The 16,562-nt window shown below is 49.3% G+C and overlaps 1 protein-coding gene across 1 annotated transcript in view; it reads left to right on the top strand.

The window, feature by feature from the left end:
• Positions 1-344: 344 nt before the first annotated feature.
• LOC126517675 (beta-scruin-like) overlaps positions 345-16,562 on the top strand; it is an 80,622-nt gene continuing 64,404 nt past the window's right edge. Inside the window, exons 1-2 of the mRNA XM_050167469.3 lie at positions 345-556; positions 8,255-8,351. Coding sequence (XP_050023426.3) covers positions 345-556; positions 8,255-8,351 — 309 coding nt within the window. The remainder of the gene's footprint in view (positions 557-8,254; positions 8,352-16,562) is intronic.

The following is a 16,562-nucleotide window of genomic DNA, read 5'->3' as shown; positions in this document are numbered from 1 at the left end:
ACCTACCTACCCAATTGAGGGAACTGATGCAAAAATTAGCTTTTGTATCACTTCCTTCCAGCGTGTGACTAACGTGTGAGCTTGCCCCGCAGTTGCAGTCACACTTCATGTGCGTCTGGTTTAGAAACTGTGTATTAGCAAACAGTTACCGCAAGGTCAAGCGGCGAGACAGTGCTTCGCTAGTTCCGTCTACAGAAGATTTCTCGATGCACCAAACGTTTACTTTTAGTTAGGTACGCACCAGAGTCGCGAGGCGTTTCTTCGGCTGCCAAGCTGTGTTCGTGAACTAGCAGAGAGCTTAAAAGCCGTTCGCACAGACCACGAAAGAAAGCGGTGTTTTTGAAATGGGTCGCAGTGAGACGGAGCTGTTCTTGGCTGCACTGTCGTGGCTGAGCGCCAAGTGGCCAGCGCGGGAACAGCACGTCGTGGAGCTGCTCAAGTGCATCCGTTTCTCGAGCATGCCCATGGAAGAGGCTGTGGCTTGCTTCCATCCGCCCCAGCTGCCGGAAGTGACAGCCAAGCCCGAAGTGCGAGAGATGCTCAACAACGCCGTCTGGTGGGTGTGCGTGGGGGAACCGGTGTTTCTCTTATTGGTGTTGAGTGCAGAGAGAGAGAGAGAGAGAGCAGCTGCGATGTTTTCGGTGTTTCAATTCCTGAGCACATGGTAAACATTGGAACGGTTCTCTCCATCGCAATTGGTTGCCACGCTATTTATCTTATTTATTCAGAGCAATAAATTAGTCGATAATTAATTAATTAATTAATTGATAGGGGCCGTGTTCTTGAACGATCACTTTAGTGCGACACTTTCATTTTAGCGACAGTTCGCGTTTTTTGGTTGCGACGAATCGGCGTCTACGAGCGACTGCATTCCCAGCATAGTGGCAAACAAGGTGTCGTGGCACAGTGCCAAGAACGTGGTCACCCACAGCTACCGCCGCTTCGGGTGTTAGTCAAGCAAAATTTCGCGATAACGAAAATTTCGCTGAAAGCGATCGTCTGAGAATACCGCCTCATGCTGTGTTTCGCTCTCCCTCACTGCTTACTACAGGACAAGGAGGAGGAAAATGCTGTCTTTTGCGCTCTTCGCAGTGGTAGTCACAAACCAATTACACCAAATATGTAACTATGTACGTTCCAAACGTACAGCCGCCATCTTTATCACAGGGAACACGCGAGCGCGTGGCAGATAGCCACGAAGCCCACATGTGGCGCGACGCCGCGGCGAGATGTGACACGAAAAGGAAGGAGTGGTGCCGTTCTTTCTATTGTCTCCACTCCTTCTTGCAGTTTTCCTTCTTTTTTATCACTCTATGTTGCTATGGCAGACGTTCGGACAAGACCGTCTTGTTCCGAAATATTCGACGAAAACTGCGATGATAGCTGAACCTGCGTAGATGTGTCATATCTGTACCGGCGTTTTGTGCTGTTGTAAAGAAACATCTCATAACGTGCATATAAAGAACAATACGAAAGGATATATTGGTCATATTACATCTTCCATATAGCCGCACTTCGGATGGAAAGCAGGCTGAATTGTAATAAAAGAAGACATAAGATGGTAAACTACGGTTCTGGTCTGTGCCTACAGCTGACAAAAGTGTGTTTTTCCACTGCTGCTTCGTAAAAGGTTCTACGACCGCAAATAAATTCACGACCTCATTGACACCCAGTATGTGGATGCGATACCAGCTCATCTAATGAAGAAAGTTATGCGTGGTATAGAAATGAATGCGAACACAATCATATTAATAAATAAAGAAGGAGCAACTTGTCGTGCCAATTAACTACAGATCGCTTTAGGGAAAAAAACAGGCAGCCATATTTTTCAGAATGACCGACCAGGATGCATTGAATAAAAGATGTAAGCACTTCTTTTGCGACAAAAAAAAATCCTGAATGGGCACCACAGGCATAGTACTTAAGGACCAATATACCTAAAATATCACCTGACGTCAACTCCTTGTAGTAGTAGTCCTAGTAACGCGTCATGCCTCTACTGTACTAAAGGACGCACTACATCCTGTAAGGCAGAGAATCATATAAAGCTTCAACGAATGGACTGTCTTGCTGTAAAGGCACCCATTCTTCCTCGATTGTTTCCCACTGTTCATTAGCACCCACAGTATTGAGCGAGCGCTTTGACAGGTTAAACTTCATGAGTACCCACACGCTCTCGATTACATTGAGATCAGTTCCCTTTGGCGGCCATTCAAGGCAGTTGACTCCTCGAGCGTCGAGAAGTTTAGTCACTCGTTTGGCTGTGTGAATAGGATAGAGATCACGCTGATATTGACAGCAGCCATCCGGCAACGGCCCCTCTAATACGTACTGAATTATTACGTATTCCAGTATATCGCAATACGCAGCACTGTTCAATCTCCCCTCTATCCTAACTAAAGGACCAAGGCCTTGAAATGAAATTGCACCCCACAGATTCACAGCGGTGGGACCACTTGCTGCCACATGCTTCAAATTGCCGTGGTTGATCCGTGTGCCCTCAAGTCTCCACACCTTCTGCTGCTGATCCCATCGAGTCGAGAATGTTGATTCGTCGAAAAAGACTACTGACTTCCATTCGCAGACACTCCAGCTTCGGAGGATATTCGCAAACCTCAGGCGAGCTATCTTGTTGTGTGCTGTCAGTACCGGTATCTTGGCGGCGACTCGACTGCGCAGACCAGCCTCGTGAAGCCTTCGTCAAACCGTAGCTTCACTTACATCCAAGCGAATGATCCGTAGCAATTTGTTCACGCTGATGGAGGGTTCGATGTGAGCAGCCGCTACGATCAATAAATCTTCACTTCTTGATGTGGCTCGGGTTCACCTTCTGGGAGCAGCACCTTTGATGCGGCCTTCGTCTCGATAGGATCCAATGATCATGTTGACAGTCTTGAGTGGACGTGGCACTTCAGCTGCAATTCTTCTATGGCTGTAACACCTATATGAAAGTTTAACTATTTTCATCCACTCATCATGAGTAACTCTGGCCATTATATTTTGCTAATAAACGGGCAAAAGGGGGCGGGCGTGGTTCTACAGAGATGAAAGCTCTATATGTGGAGCGTCAGACTAAATATCAGTGAGGAAAACTATTCAAAGACTAGCAATAAACAGCACAACGTTCCTTTTATATGCCTTCCTGTTACGTGAATGTCGCGCCCCTCTGCGGATAGGTGACTTAGCGAAGTTATCTTCACCTAGGATGATTAGCACTCTAATTATATCATTTTCGCTTGTATGGCCGAATCGCGAGTTAGTAAAACTAACTCTGGTCTGTGCAATAATTTATGCTTTTCATTCGCCCCGAATTCTTCCGAAGTTGCGCAACAATTCTTAACGAAAACAATCTTTTTTGGCTGAAATGCCCCCACGGAAAGATGAATATGAAAAAGAAAGCGTAAAAAATGAAACATCATCGTGATGGGTGAGTAGGCAGTAGAAGGAACGGCACCACTCTCCTTTTTGTTTTACATCTCCCACGGGCTCGCGGGTTTCCTTTCATAATGATGACCGCTGTACATGAGCATGTTATGTACACCTTTGTACACGACAGCTTGGCGTTTCAATGTGACATCATTTCGAAAGAGCATTACCTTTTTTGAGGACCTTTGAATGGGCCTTTATTACCAGTGTCTCAATACTGATTCGTTGCATGTGCACCCCACCCACCGTGGCTGTTCTCAAAATCAAATCTGCTTGATTGTTTCAATAGTTCCCAAACCAAAATTCTGTTTATGATTGACGCTGTAGCGGAGAGTTCAAGAAATAATTTGGACCATCTTCGGTTCTTGCGTGTAAATCTAAGTACAAGAACGTTTTTGCATTTCGCTCCCATGTGAATGTGGCCGTCGTGGCTGGAAATGAAATCCGTGACCTCGCCCTCAGCACCAAAAGGTCATCCACTGAGCTACCAATAATATTTTTTTTTTTCACTTTTCATGGGTCTGAGCAGAGCTCTGTTCACCCCCACTTTTAAGATAATAATAGGCAAATTGTGTGAATCGAAGGCTGCCAGCGTGCTTCCGAGAAAAAGAAATGTCATAAAAAAAAGAAAAACGAAATGTCATAAAATTGTTAAGATTTATATGCTGTGTTTATCTAGGCTGCCAACGTTTAATTGTAAGCGACAATATTGTTATAAATACTCCCAGATCAATTATGACAACTTCTATTCCGCAAAGTTATCAACGAGTGCTCACAGCTATTGTCCTACTTCTACGTGCAATGTCTATCTTCCTTTTTAATTATTAGCTGCATTCTAATTGAGTTGCATAATACGCACTCTCTTACAGACACGTTCGGTGCCGATGTTACTGCGATTTCATTGTTACCTATCGTAACTGTCGATAACAACTTTGAATTCGAAAACTCGTTCAACAATTACAATCACTGGTGCACTGTTATACCAAGAGGCTAATATTTGCCATTCAAGATAACCCGCACTCGCTTTTCAGTCTTTTTTAAATACATGTTTAAGAGTGATATCCTTGTCCGCGTGCATGAGCTACCGTGACGGGATCCAACCTTCAAGACTTGTTCATAATGTCGTTCAGTGGTAATACCGTTGTCCAGTGTGCTGGCTTGCCATTTTATATGTTCGATGATCTACATATTCTGCAAATCATTTAGTCTAGCACAGCTGCAGTTCTTCACTGCAAGCAACGCGAGGGCACGACATTAAAAATGTACGCATACATTTTAAGTTTTCATGGCATATAAGAATATCGGCTAGATGGACATCGTCGTGCGCCAACTATTCGTGTAATGTTGTGTGTGAACTTTCCAGCATATGAATAAATTAAGTCATCACCATTTATTTTCTGTGAACCCTTAACTGTTAATGGTTCATTTGTTATGAAGTCTAGTATAGCACATTTTGCTGCTGCAGAAAAAGAAGTTGAAAGTTTCTTTAAATAAATTGCGGGGTCTAACGTCTCTAAACTGCATGGAGTGGGGTGGTGAGCATGGTGTCTATGTGGGACACAGTATTTGAGGAAGCGACCATTCGACAGGCGCTCGCATGGTCAGTAAGCTTTCTTGCGGGTGACTACATCAGTACTCTCCCTTCGCTGGTTACTGAAACTGCAAAAGAAATGTCTTTGGGGAATTGCTGTCGGCCCCAAAGAGTGCACAGTTTTTACTGGACAGTGATACCGTTGCATTTCCTTCTCACTTACGTGCAAGAGGAATTTCGATAACAATCTTTCAGTGGCCAGTTGTGCGTCTTCATGACTAAATGTTCGGACTTCCCTTTATGAATTTACTGTTCTGTTCTCACCAGGTAAATGATCTCATTCGTGGTATTAAATTTTCTTTATCGCGTTCCAATAATAATAATTTTAGCATTTTTGCACATACGCCATACGCCTCGCCTGCTTACGTAATGTGTTGTTAGTTTGTCTCAATGCTTCGACTCTTCTTTACCAGCTAATCACAATGCGTGCAAGTCTATGCCATGTTTAAATCCCAAAATGCACAAGAATATCTCATGTACAAATTGTTCACTACTGTGTCTTATCAATATGCTTTCGGATTTTTATGATTCTCTTTTAATTTCCATGAATCTAACTGCATTTTCGCGTCAAGATTGTTTCCGTTATTGATTTCCTTGTGAAACGTAGTAAATGGAACATTCTTTTTTTTTGATGAGGGCGATGATCTCGAATCAACTGCATCTTAAACATGTAGGTTTTTCATCTTTGTTCATACCAATTTCTGTAGTTTTGTTCTTAGTAAACCTTATATTTATAGTCATATGCTTCCGTATATTAACATATTGTATGACAGCCATTAACGACTTGGGGTTCTCTTTTTCCCCAGTCACATCCGGCGGGGGTCAAGGATCTGTACTTTGACCTCTGGTTTTAATTACTTATATAAAATACTATTTACATTGTGTGATTACTTCTTCAATGTGGGTATTTACTCATGACTATGAGTTACCTAGTAATTTATTGTTCAGACACTGCCTTACTTCAATCAATGCCTATGGCTGGTGTACTAAGTATGCTTAAAAGTCATAAAATATAAATACACGAAGCCAATGGACAACGAAGATCGAAAAAGCATATAGAAATTGAGGTGGTTTAAGAACTATGTGAAAAAAATAAACGAAAAAATTCACAATGGCTGAGTTACCGCTGGTCAGAGTGGACCCGTACCCTCCGGATTAAGCGTGTGCTGCTGTGCCAATTCATCTATACCGCGAGGGCCCGAGAGCTTTCCTGGGTATGTGTGTGGGAAGCTTTGTTGAATAAGAGCGAAAATAATGGAAAGGAAAAAGCTACCTGAAGGGTGCAGGCTTTAGTTCAGAGCTCCACTGGCACGGGCTGCTCGCTGGGCCTTGTCTATAAGAGGTATTTGTTCCTCCAGATCGCAGTCGGCGAGTCGCGTCTCCCATTGCAGCGAGAAGTTTGAGGTTAGTGTGAGTGGCGAGTCGACTGTGTGAGTGTGCCTCCCACACTCCCACGTGATATGTCACAGTGTGTGTCGTCCTCGCGCCAGGGGCAAGCGTGCTCTGGCAAGGCCGATGCGATTTTGTTCTGTCCGAGGAGGTTCGGAAAAAGTCTGGTTTGAATTCTGCGCCAGTCTCTCCTCTGACTGCGTGTGAGTAAGGGAGGGGGGGAGGGAAGAAGGTGAGTGTCCGTCGCTCGCTCCTCTGGAGGGCAAAGATCTCCCGCGGGTTGACCGGAGATGCGTCGGTTGGAGGCGATCCTAGGGTCGAGTCCGCGACTCAGTTGCTTGTTTCTACAGCGGCGGAGTCTGTCGGCTCGTTTCCCTCCAGACCATCACGCACTTCACACCAGGTGATTCCGTGGTCCGATTGGAAAGGTTTGCGTAGCAGTTTTACTGCCCCAGCGTGCAGGACCCCCGTGAAATAGGCCCTGCACGCCACTGTGGAGTTGGTTAGCACGTGGGCCGCTATGTCTTTACGGTCTGAATCGTTTATGGTAGTTGCAGTGGCCACCGTCTCTGCGGCGGTCGCGTCTTAACTGTGGCCGCTAGGATCTGCCGGTCGTGCCTCGTGACTGCAATGGTGCAGTTATTTTTCCCAGGATGGGGCTCTGGTCCGTGTAGTAGGCGCTCGGATTGTTTTGGTACTGGAGCCGACGTACTCGGACGCGCGCTCATCTCCCCGCGTGAGTCCCCCGTTGCATGTTGTAAGGGATCGACGTGATGTGGATCTTGTCTCTTTTGGCTTTGTCTAGTATCTCTGTTCGTCCGCTGAGGTACTCAGGGTACAGCGAGTTCCAGGACGAATCTTTCCTTTGCCGCGGTGGTGAGTCGCTTTCGCTGTCATTCCTACAGCTGCTGCGTGTTCCTCCAAGCTATTGTGCCTTCCTATGTTAGTGATATGGTCGCCGATCGCTTGAACTGAGAGTCTGAGCACAGTTTTGCACGCTCCTGGCAGGAGAACGTTTGGTTTGTCCGTCCTGAACATTCGCGTAGGTTGGTATGGGAGGGCGTACGTTAGGCGACTCACCACGAATCCTTGTACCAGCCGAGGAGTGTTCGTCTCCAAGATCCCGTTGCTGCTACATGCAATACCGGCTGAGGCCTTATACTCTTCACTGTGCTGCGCAAATCTGTGGCCACCGTTTGCGCACTACCGTTGTCCTTAACTTGCATGTCCAGAACTGGTACTTGTGCGGTTTCCTTTATCGGTATGCCATAGAGCGCAAGCTTGATTCGTGTGTCGGTCTTGCGACGTACGTATTTCAATCTGATTATGATGTGCGATGACTTTTCAGGGGAGCACTTCATGCCCGCTGTTTCTCTGTGCGTTTCTACGATGTTCTGCGATAACTGTTTGGAAAATGTCTCACTTCTTCCCGTACGATCCTTGCACTCCCGCGGTGTCATGTCATTGGCGCGCAAGTTTTGTGCTTCGCAGCACAAACCCCTTGCAATAAATTGCAATACAAACTGGCCCTACCTGCGGCCCTTCGTTCTTAGAGCTCACTGCAGACCGCATACTTATGTTTGCGCGATACAGCCCCCCTGCAAGGTCCGTAATGTGCCTGACGTTCACAGGCAGCGTACCCTGTGCACCTTGGCCAAAAGTGTACTTATAAGTGTTGCAAAGTGTGCAAAACAGACTACATACAAGATACTGCTTAGATATGTCGGTGCAGCAGTTGGTGGTACATAAACATTATATCCGGTCTGTGTTACACTGCTCATTAGCCGAGGCTAACTGCTCTCGAATGGCGAAATCTCACAGAAACTATTCTGGGTCTATCTTGTGCAGCTACATCTCCGCCAAGCAGGTCGGCCAGGAAAGCAAGTTCAAGCAGTACACGCATCCCCAGCGCTGCTTCTTGCTCAAAGGAAAGCAGCAGCGATCTGTGAGTGAACCTCGTTGCTACATCAACTCAAGCATCTTTGGCACGAATATCGCGATACACCACTGCTATTTTCAGGAGATTAGCTGCTTTGCGCAGAGTGAAATGGGCCGCCACTTAGTGCTATTAGCGCAGTGATGGGTCGCCACCTCAGTGCCGTAGCCGCCCCGGTGCTATTTCCCAAACGAAAGTAAAATAATGCCAACACCGGAGCGCACTGTGACAATTGTAGTTCATGTACAGAATAGTGTACAATTGGAGTAAAAACTATAGGGTACACCTGCTGACAAGATGCAAGCATACTTTCTTTCGATGTTTTGGATACCCGCATTGTACCTATGGCTTAATGTTTTCCTTCAGGGAGTGGGGGGAGGAGTCTCATTGGGCAGTGACTAGTACACGCACATATATATATATACATATATGCATGTATGTGTGCGTGTGTACTGTACTGTGTGCATATATATGTGCCTGTACTGGTGGAACAGCCTTCGTCAGAGCACACTTACTTACTTACGTCTTACTTCCAAGGGGTTCGTCGTCTCTTCCCTGCATATGTTACGTCGGGTCCTGCGTGCTCAACTTTGAAGAAACCCCATGTATATATATAGTGTCCACGCTCACACATACTCATATGCACACACGACGTAACTTTAGCCATTTTTTTTTTTTTGAAGCACTGTGGTGCTAAAGTTGACTGACGACGTGGGGAGTTGTCTGTACGCGGCAACATTCTGTCCGTACTACTGGAGGACAGGAGTCTCCGCCATGAAAGTATCTTTTCTGTCTTTGGAGATACCATCCAGCCAGCCTTGCAAGTTAACTGCGCTCGAGTTATTTGCGCCAGCACTACACTCTCTAGGTTTGATGCCATTTTGGAGCTCATTCGTTTGGCCTCTGCAAAAAAGAACATCATGATCCCGCGCTGCTTAGTGCCAGTGGAGCACGGGCGTGCTGGTTTGTGGACTGTGAATTACTACTTGGATGGAGCCTGCGATAATCCCTGACGGCTTGAAATTCGCCACCTTCAGAGAAGAAGCGCATATATGTGCAGATACACCAGGCGAGGCGGTGAACTCTGGATCTGCAGGCTCGGCGTACTTCGCATGACCAACAAGTCCTTCATTAACAGTGAGCGCTGTACCTCGGTCGATGTTCTATCAAGACACCTACTTGTATTCGACTTTTCGCAGACTGTCAAATATTATACTGCCTACTCTCGACCCCCAGGTGGCCCTTCTCGTCCCTATGCCGCACGCTCCGACAAGACCACCACTGATTGTCCTGCGCCGAACCGCCCATATTCTCGTTCACCTTCGCCCCAACGATGACAACCTCGCTTTCCCCAGCCCCGTCGCTCCTTTTCGCCGACTCCCTTCGGACGCCGTTCCCAGCCGGAAAACTAGATGACGCAGCGCCTCGAGGTGACGCTGCATCGCTACCTACGCCGCCAAATCCTCTACTGACGTTGCCCACTCATCTGAACCTTCTTGACGTGCAAGTCGACGGCGTTTCTGTATCTGCTCTTATAGACACTGGGGCGCATTTGTCGGTAACGAGCGCTGACCTTCGTAACCTCATGAAGAAAATAATCAGGCCCGCCGGGACGCCTGTTGTCCGTGCCACCGATGGCATGTGGTATTGCGCCAATTGGTATGTGCCAATTGGCAATTGGTATGTGTGCCACCCGCGTCTCCTTCGCCGATCGCTCCACAATCTTGCTATTCACAGTCATCGCCGACTGTCCCCACGACATCATCCTCGGCTTAGACTTCCTCTCCGCACATTCTGCTCTAATCGATTGTTCCGCCAGTACTCTCCGCCTTGACCTGCCTGTTCTGGATCCCGCTGAACCACACCCCAGTCGCCTCAGTTCCGTCGACTTCGTTCGCTTGCCACCATCGGCAATGACTTACATTGACTCAGTGTCATCCCCACCAGTGCCCGACGGTCACTACATCGCGGCTCCTATTGAACACATCCTACTTACACACGGGATCACAGTACCTCATACTGTTTTTTTTTTCTATTACGGCGAATGGCGTCTGCCTGCCAGTGGTCAATTTTGGCTTGACGACACAAGTGCTGCCACGCGGGATATCTCTGGCCCAGCTTTGCTCATTTGAGGATCACTCAATAGCATCTATTGCAGTAGACGACAATTCAGCCGATCCTCCTCTACAATCGCAGTCGGCAACTTGTACCATCTCCGGCTTAAAGAAAATGATTGCGCCTGACATGCCGCCCAAGTACGCTCGTGAGCTCTACCACATTCTGTTTCCCTACGACGATATTTTTGACTTTAACGATCGTCCTTTGGCCCAAACTACAGCTGCTAAACATCGCATAAATACCGGCGATGCACCTCCTATTCATCGCCGCCCGTATCGAGTGTCAGCGGCTGAGCGTCAAGTTATTCACACAGAAGTTCGCAAAATGCTTGCAAAGAACATTATTGAACCGTCATGTAGTCCATGGGCGTCACCTGTTGTGCTGGTAAAAAAGGATGGCTCATGGTGCTTTTGCGTGGATTATCGTACCTAAACAGGGCTACCAAAAAGGACGTGTATCCCTTACCTCGGATTAATGACGCCCTTGACTGCCTCCACGGTGCCCGCTACTTGTCGTCTATTGACCTTCGCTCCGGCTACTGGCAGATTGCCGCGGACGATCACGACCGCGAGAAGACTGCTTTTGTAACACCCGTCGGTCTTTATATAATTCAAAGTGATGCCGTTCGGTCTATGTAACGCTCCTGCCACTTTTGAACGCATGATGGACTTCCTTCTTCACGGTTTCAAATGGTCCACGTGCCTGTGCTGCTTGGACGACGTTATAGTATTCTCCCCAACGTTCGCTACGCACCTGGAGTGCCTCTCGGCATTCCTGGACGTTTTTCGTCGAGCCGGTCTGCAACTGAATGCATCGAAGTGCCAATTCGGCCATCACCAGATTACCGTTTTTGGGCATCTCGTTGACGCAAACGGAGTGCAACCGGACCCAGGCAAGATCCATGCTGTTGCGCACTTCCCTGTTCCGAAGTGTGTCAAGGATGTGCGCAGCTTCACCAGCCTTTGTTCGTACTTCCGCCGTTACGTGAAAAATTTCGCGGCCATTTTTCGTCCTTCTCTTTTTCGCGCGGTATAAGCCTCAGGATATCTTACCAACAGGCCCAAATCACTGCTTTACTGGCACAACGCCAGCGCGGCAACGACCGTGTTATCGCTTACGCCAGCAGGCTCCTCTCACCCTCGGAGCACAACTATTCCTTCACTGGGCGTCTGAGTGTCTGGCCCTAGTTTGAGCGGTTGCGAAGTTCCGCCCATACTAATATGGCCGACCCTTTTCCGTTGTCACAGACCATCACGCGCTTTGCTCGTCACTGAAAGATCCTACAGAAGACTTGGTTGTTGGGCCTTACGCATCCAAGAATATTCGTATACTGTCACCTACAAATCTGACCGACTACACAAGGACGCTGACTGCCCGTCTCGCTACCCGGTAGACGAGCCTGACGACGCCGACAGTAGTACCGCCAATGACATTTTCTCTGTCTGCCTTCGCTAACATCACCGATGAGCAGTACGAGACCTATCGCTGACTGCCCGTCTCGCTACCCGGTAGACGAGTCTGAAGACACCGACAGTAGTACCGCCAATGACATTTTCTCTGTGTCTGCCTTCGCTAACATCACCGATGAGCAGTACGAGACCTATCGCTGCGAGCACTCATCGAGCGTCTGCGCTGTACACCTACCGACACATCCGTTCGCCGATATGTTTTCAAGGGCGGCATTCTGTACCGAAGGAACTTCCTTCCTGACGGATCTGATCTTCTTCTTGTCGTGCCAAAACATCTACGACAGACTGTGCTCATTGAGATGCATGACGCACCCACTGCACGACATCTTGGGATAACCCGCACGTACGACCGCGTCCGACGCCGCTTCTATTGGCCTGGTCTCGCTTGCTCCGACCGACGCTATGTTGCTGCGTGTGATCCCTGCCAGCGTCAGAAAACACCTCAGGTGCTACCTGCCGGTCATCTCCAGCCGATCACCGTCCCTGTGGAACCGTTTTTTCGTGTTGGATTAGACCTCCTCGGTCCCTTTCCAACGCCATCCTCTGGAAACAAATGGGTAGCCATCGCAACTGATTGCGCCACCCGATACGCTGTCACGCGAGCTCTCCCTACCAGTTGCGCCACTGACGTCGCGGACTTTCTCTTGCGTGACATTATCTTACTTCATGGCGCCCCGCGACAGCTGCTTACTGGCCGTGGTCTTAACTTTCTCTTGAAAGTTATCGCCGACATTGTGCGCTCCTGCTCCACTCAACACAAGCTGACTACCTCATACCATCCTCAACCCAATGGCCTGACAGAGCGGTTAAACCGTACTCTTACCGATATGCTGTCCAAGTACGTTTCCAAGGACTACCACGACTGCGACATTGCCCTTCCTTAAGTCACATTTGCGTATAATTCTTCCCGGCACGACACTGCCAGATTTTCTTCATTTTATCTACTCTGCGGTCTCCAACCCACCTTGCCCTTTGACACGGCACTTCCTCCTGCTGCGATCTCAAGAAACGAGCATGTGCGCGACGCCATCGCCCTCGCCGACCATGCACGCCAGCTTACCCGTGCTCGACTGACGGACTCGCAAACCACTCAGCAGCGTCAGTACAACACCCGCCACCGTAACGTATTACGTTGTAAATATACTTGTATATAGCCTTTCATCTGCGTCTTCTCACGTAACAATATAATTTTAAACGCATACGGGAACTTAGTTTGCCATGCAACCAGAGATAATAATCTTTACTTATCACATACTGACATTGGCCGAAATGTAATGCTACATTATCCTAGACCAGCAAGAATATCTTGGACGGAGTTTGCGTACACGAGCGCCACTGAAAAAAAAAATCTGCCTCTGCTGCGCTATTGTAAAGTACTGCAGGATAACCATGCATTGCAAATAGCTAGTAGTGGCAGATATAGCTGAGAGACAGTAGTGATTGGTAGAAAGGAAGGTTATGAAAAGAAATCAAAAAGGAGCGTAAAGTGCTGTCCAGTAAGGACTAAAACCAAATCACACGAGCTCCTCATCCTTTGATATCACACCAGCGTGCCTTTGCTCCGGCCGTTACAATGGGCCTTTTACCCAGCGAGTGAGGTTGAAGGCGAGCAAATATTTTCCCTTAATGAACCTTCGTGTGCCTTGCGCGCTTCAGAACTGATACTCAGTGCCCCTATATAACGAGCTGCAGATTAATTCAGTGTCACTCGGCGATCTATGAGGCCTTTGTTAACTTGAGATGGTAGAGTGACCACCCCAGAAAGACATTAGTACGGGGCTCAATCCCCAGACCAGGACGTGTTATTCTTCAACTCAGAGGTGTTCACAGAAAACCTTGTACCGGGCGGATGATAATTTTTACTTGCATAGCATAGCGAATTATCAAATACGGGCACTATGGCATAATGCCACATCCTCTATGGTCGCCGCGGGTATGTGCCAGGCGATGAAAACGACGCTGAAGTAGCTCGCGAGTAGAAAAACAGAGACGACAACGACGTCGCGTTGACTGCGCTGATAAAGTGCTTCTACACGTCCTCGACCCCGGCTTTCCCGTCTCCTACTAGGCTGTGACACTGGTGGAGGTGCGGGGTAGGATTGCCTCATGCTCGGCACCCCTTGGAGCCGTACATCGAACACGGAATCACCTGCGTTCGTCGAAACTCCTGTTCGCCGGTACAGTCGCCGCCTGCTAGGCCTGACGCCCGAGTTCAACCCTTTGCAGGACCCTGCAGGGACGCGTCTACCTACTTCAGCCATGGCTACTGCAACTCCATCGCAGGTGATGCTACAGAATCCTAAGATCCCAGAAATTTTCCATGGTGACGCTTTTGAAGATGCCCAAGATTGGCTGGAGCAATTTGAGCGTGTCGCCAGTTACAATGACTGGGGCTCCCAGCAAAAGCTAGCTAATGTCTATTTTGCGCTTCAAGACAGTGCGCAGACGTGGTTTGTGAACAGGGAGAGAAGTTTGACCACATGGGATGCCTTCCGCACCCAGCTGCTAGACACATTCACTAGTAGCGACAGAAGAGACAACGCGCAGCGCCTGCTCGAATCCCATATTCAAAAACCAAATGAGAGCGTTGCCATGTTTGCAGAAGATACGACCCGCCTTTTCCGCAGAGCAGACCCTGAGATGGCCGAAGAAAAGAAGTTACGCTATCTCTTGCGCGGAGTGAAGGAGGAGCTATTTGCCGGGCTCGTGAGGAACCCACCGACGACAGTGGCCGAATTTACCATGGAGGCTACCGATATAGAACTACAGCAACGGTACCGCCAATATGACCGCAAGCGCTCACCGATGAATGCTTCAATTCTACCTGAGAGCTGCAGCATGTCTCTGCGTGAAGTCATCCGAGAGATTGTGCGAGAGGAGATCCGGCAGCTCGGCATTTCTCCTATGGCACCAGTGGTGGCTTCTGTCGCTGATATCGTTCGGGAGGAATTTCGACAGGCCTTTTCGTCGCAGGACTGGCAGGCGGTGCCGCGACGATTAACCTACGCGGAAGCTGTCTGTCGTCCACCTCCCGCCACTTCGATGCTGCTGACACCGCCAACTACTCCGACGCAGCCATCACCGCCACCCCCGGCGCCCTATTTTCAACAGTCACAGCCGCCGCCAGCTATGCCGTACCGCCGCCAGCCGATCGCTGCGCGTCGATCTTACAGCGAACCCCCTGCCGGCTACTCGCTTCGAAAGACCGATTTGTGGCGTACCGCTGACAGCCGGCCGCTATGCTTTCATTGCGGCGAAGCAGGACATGTTCACCGCACGTGCCACTACCGCGCAGCTGGGTATCCAAGGTTTCCCAACTGCAATTACCCTGTGTTTGATGCTGCACGTACCTGCGACGAAAATACTACAAACTTTCGGCCGGAAGGTTCAGCGACGCCTCGATGGCGTTCACCTTCTCCGGCTCGTTATACCCCACCGACCCGTCGCGATTTTCCTGACACCTCTAGGGGCAGGTCTCCTAGCCTGCGCCGGCAAAACTAGAGGCAGCGACCTCCGGGGGCGAGGTTGCAAGCCGTCTAACTTTTCAACAGCCCCCATCAGCGACGACCGACGATTCTAAAGCTCCGACGACTCCGCTGTCGGAGCTCCACGCCGTCAGCGCCGATCTTGTCGTTTGCATTGACGGCCACCAAGTGACCGCTCTCGTCGATACTGGTTCCCATTTTTCCATAATAAGTCAAAAGCTGGCCGACAGGCTGAGAAAAGTGAAGACGCCATGTACTGGGTCCAACATCAGAACTGCCGGCGGCCAGTTGATGACGCCTATTGGAAAATGCACAGCCAGAATAGTAATCGCCGGTGCAACCTTCGCCGCCATCCTCGTCATTCTCTTTGAGTGCTGCAAGGAACTTATATTGGGGATTTTCTTGAGAGAGCACGGTGCAGTGATTAATGTCCGTGACCTCGTCGTCACATTTGCTACGAGCTCAGATGACGTCGACCCCGCGGGACATCAGCGACCCCGCTTAAGGCGCGTTCACAGTGGCGGGAAAACGCGCAACGCAGAACGTTTTCCGCGCCCCGCTTCCCGCACAAACCGGTTTTTCCCCCGCAGACAGGCTGCTGTGCCGTCCGGCAGAGCGATGGGTCCGGTAGCTATTTTTCCCGCGCCGCTGACGAGAACAGCCAATGGGGGCTGACCGTGAACCGTGACGTCGGTCCCAGTTCAGTGACCCCGTCGGCGGAGGTGGAGGCTGCGCGCGTGCTGCGGGACATTCGGCGGTTGCTTTGCCAGCATGAACATGAGACTTGAGGCGACGGTGTAGAAGCAGCGAACAAGCAAGTAGAAGTACGTTTACCGTAGCCAACAGCTCATCGTTCGAACTAGCCATCCTCGTGACGAAAAGGGCGACGGGAGGAGAGCTAGCACACGATCAAGACGACGACGCGGGAAAAGAGCGCGCTTTCCAGTCTTCTCTGGTGTCACGTGACACGTGACCATCCCCTTCTCTCTCTGCTCGTTAGGGTCCTCCCTCAGCGCCTCCTCTCTCTACATTCCAAGACAACCGCAGTGAGAAAACGCGCGCAGTGTGAGCGTCATTCCGACGAGCTGCGCCGGAGCGTCCACGTTGACGCTGTGCCGCTGCGGGAAGTCTCCCGCTAGTGTGAGCGC

Source organism: Dermacentor andersoni, chromosome 11, assembly GCF_023375885.2.
Source record: "Dermacentor andersoni chromosome 11, qqDerAnde1_hic_scaffold, whole genome shotgun sequence".
Lineage (NCBI taxonomy): Eukaryota > Metazoa > Arthropoda > Arachnida > Ixodida > Ixodidae > Dermacentor > Dermacentor andersoni.
Note: the sequence above shows the minus strand (reverse complement) of the source record. Positions and strands in the feature narration are given on the sequence as shown.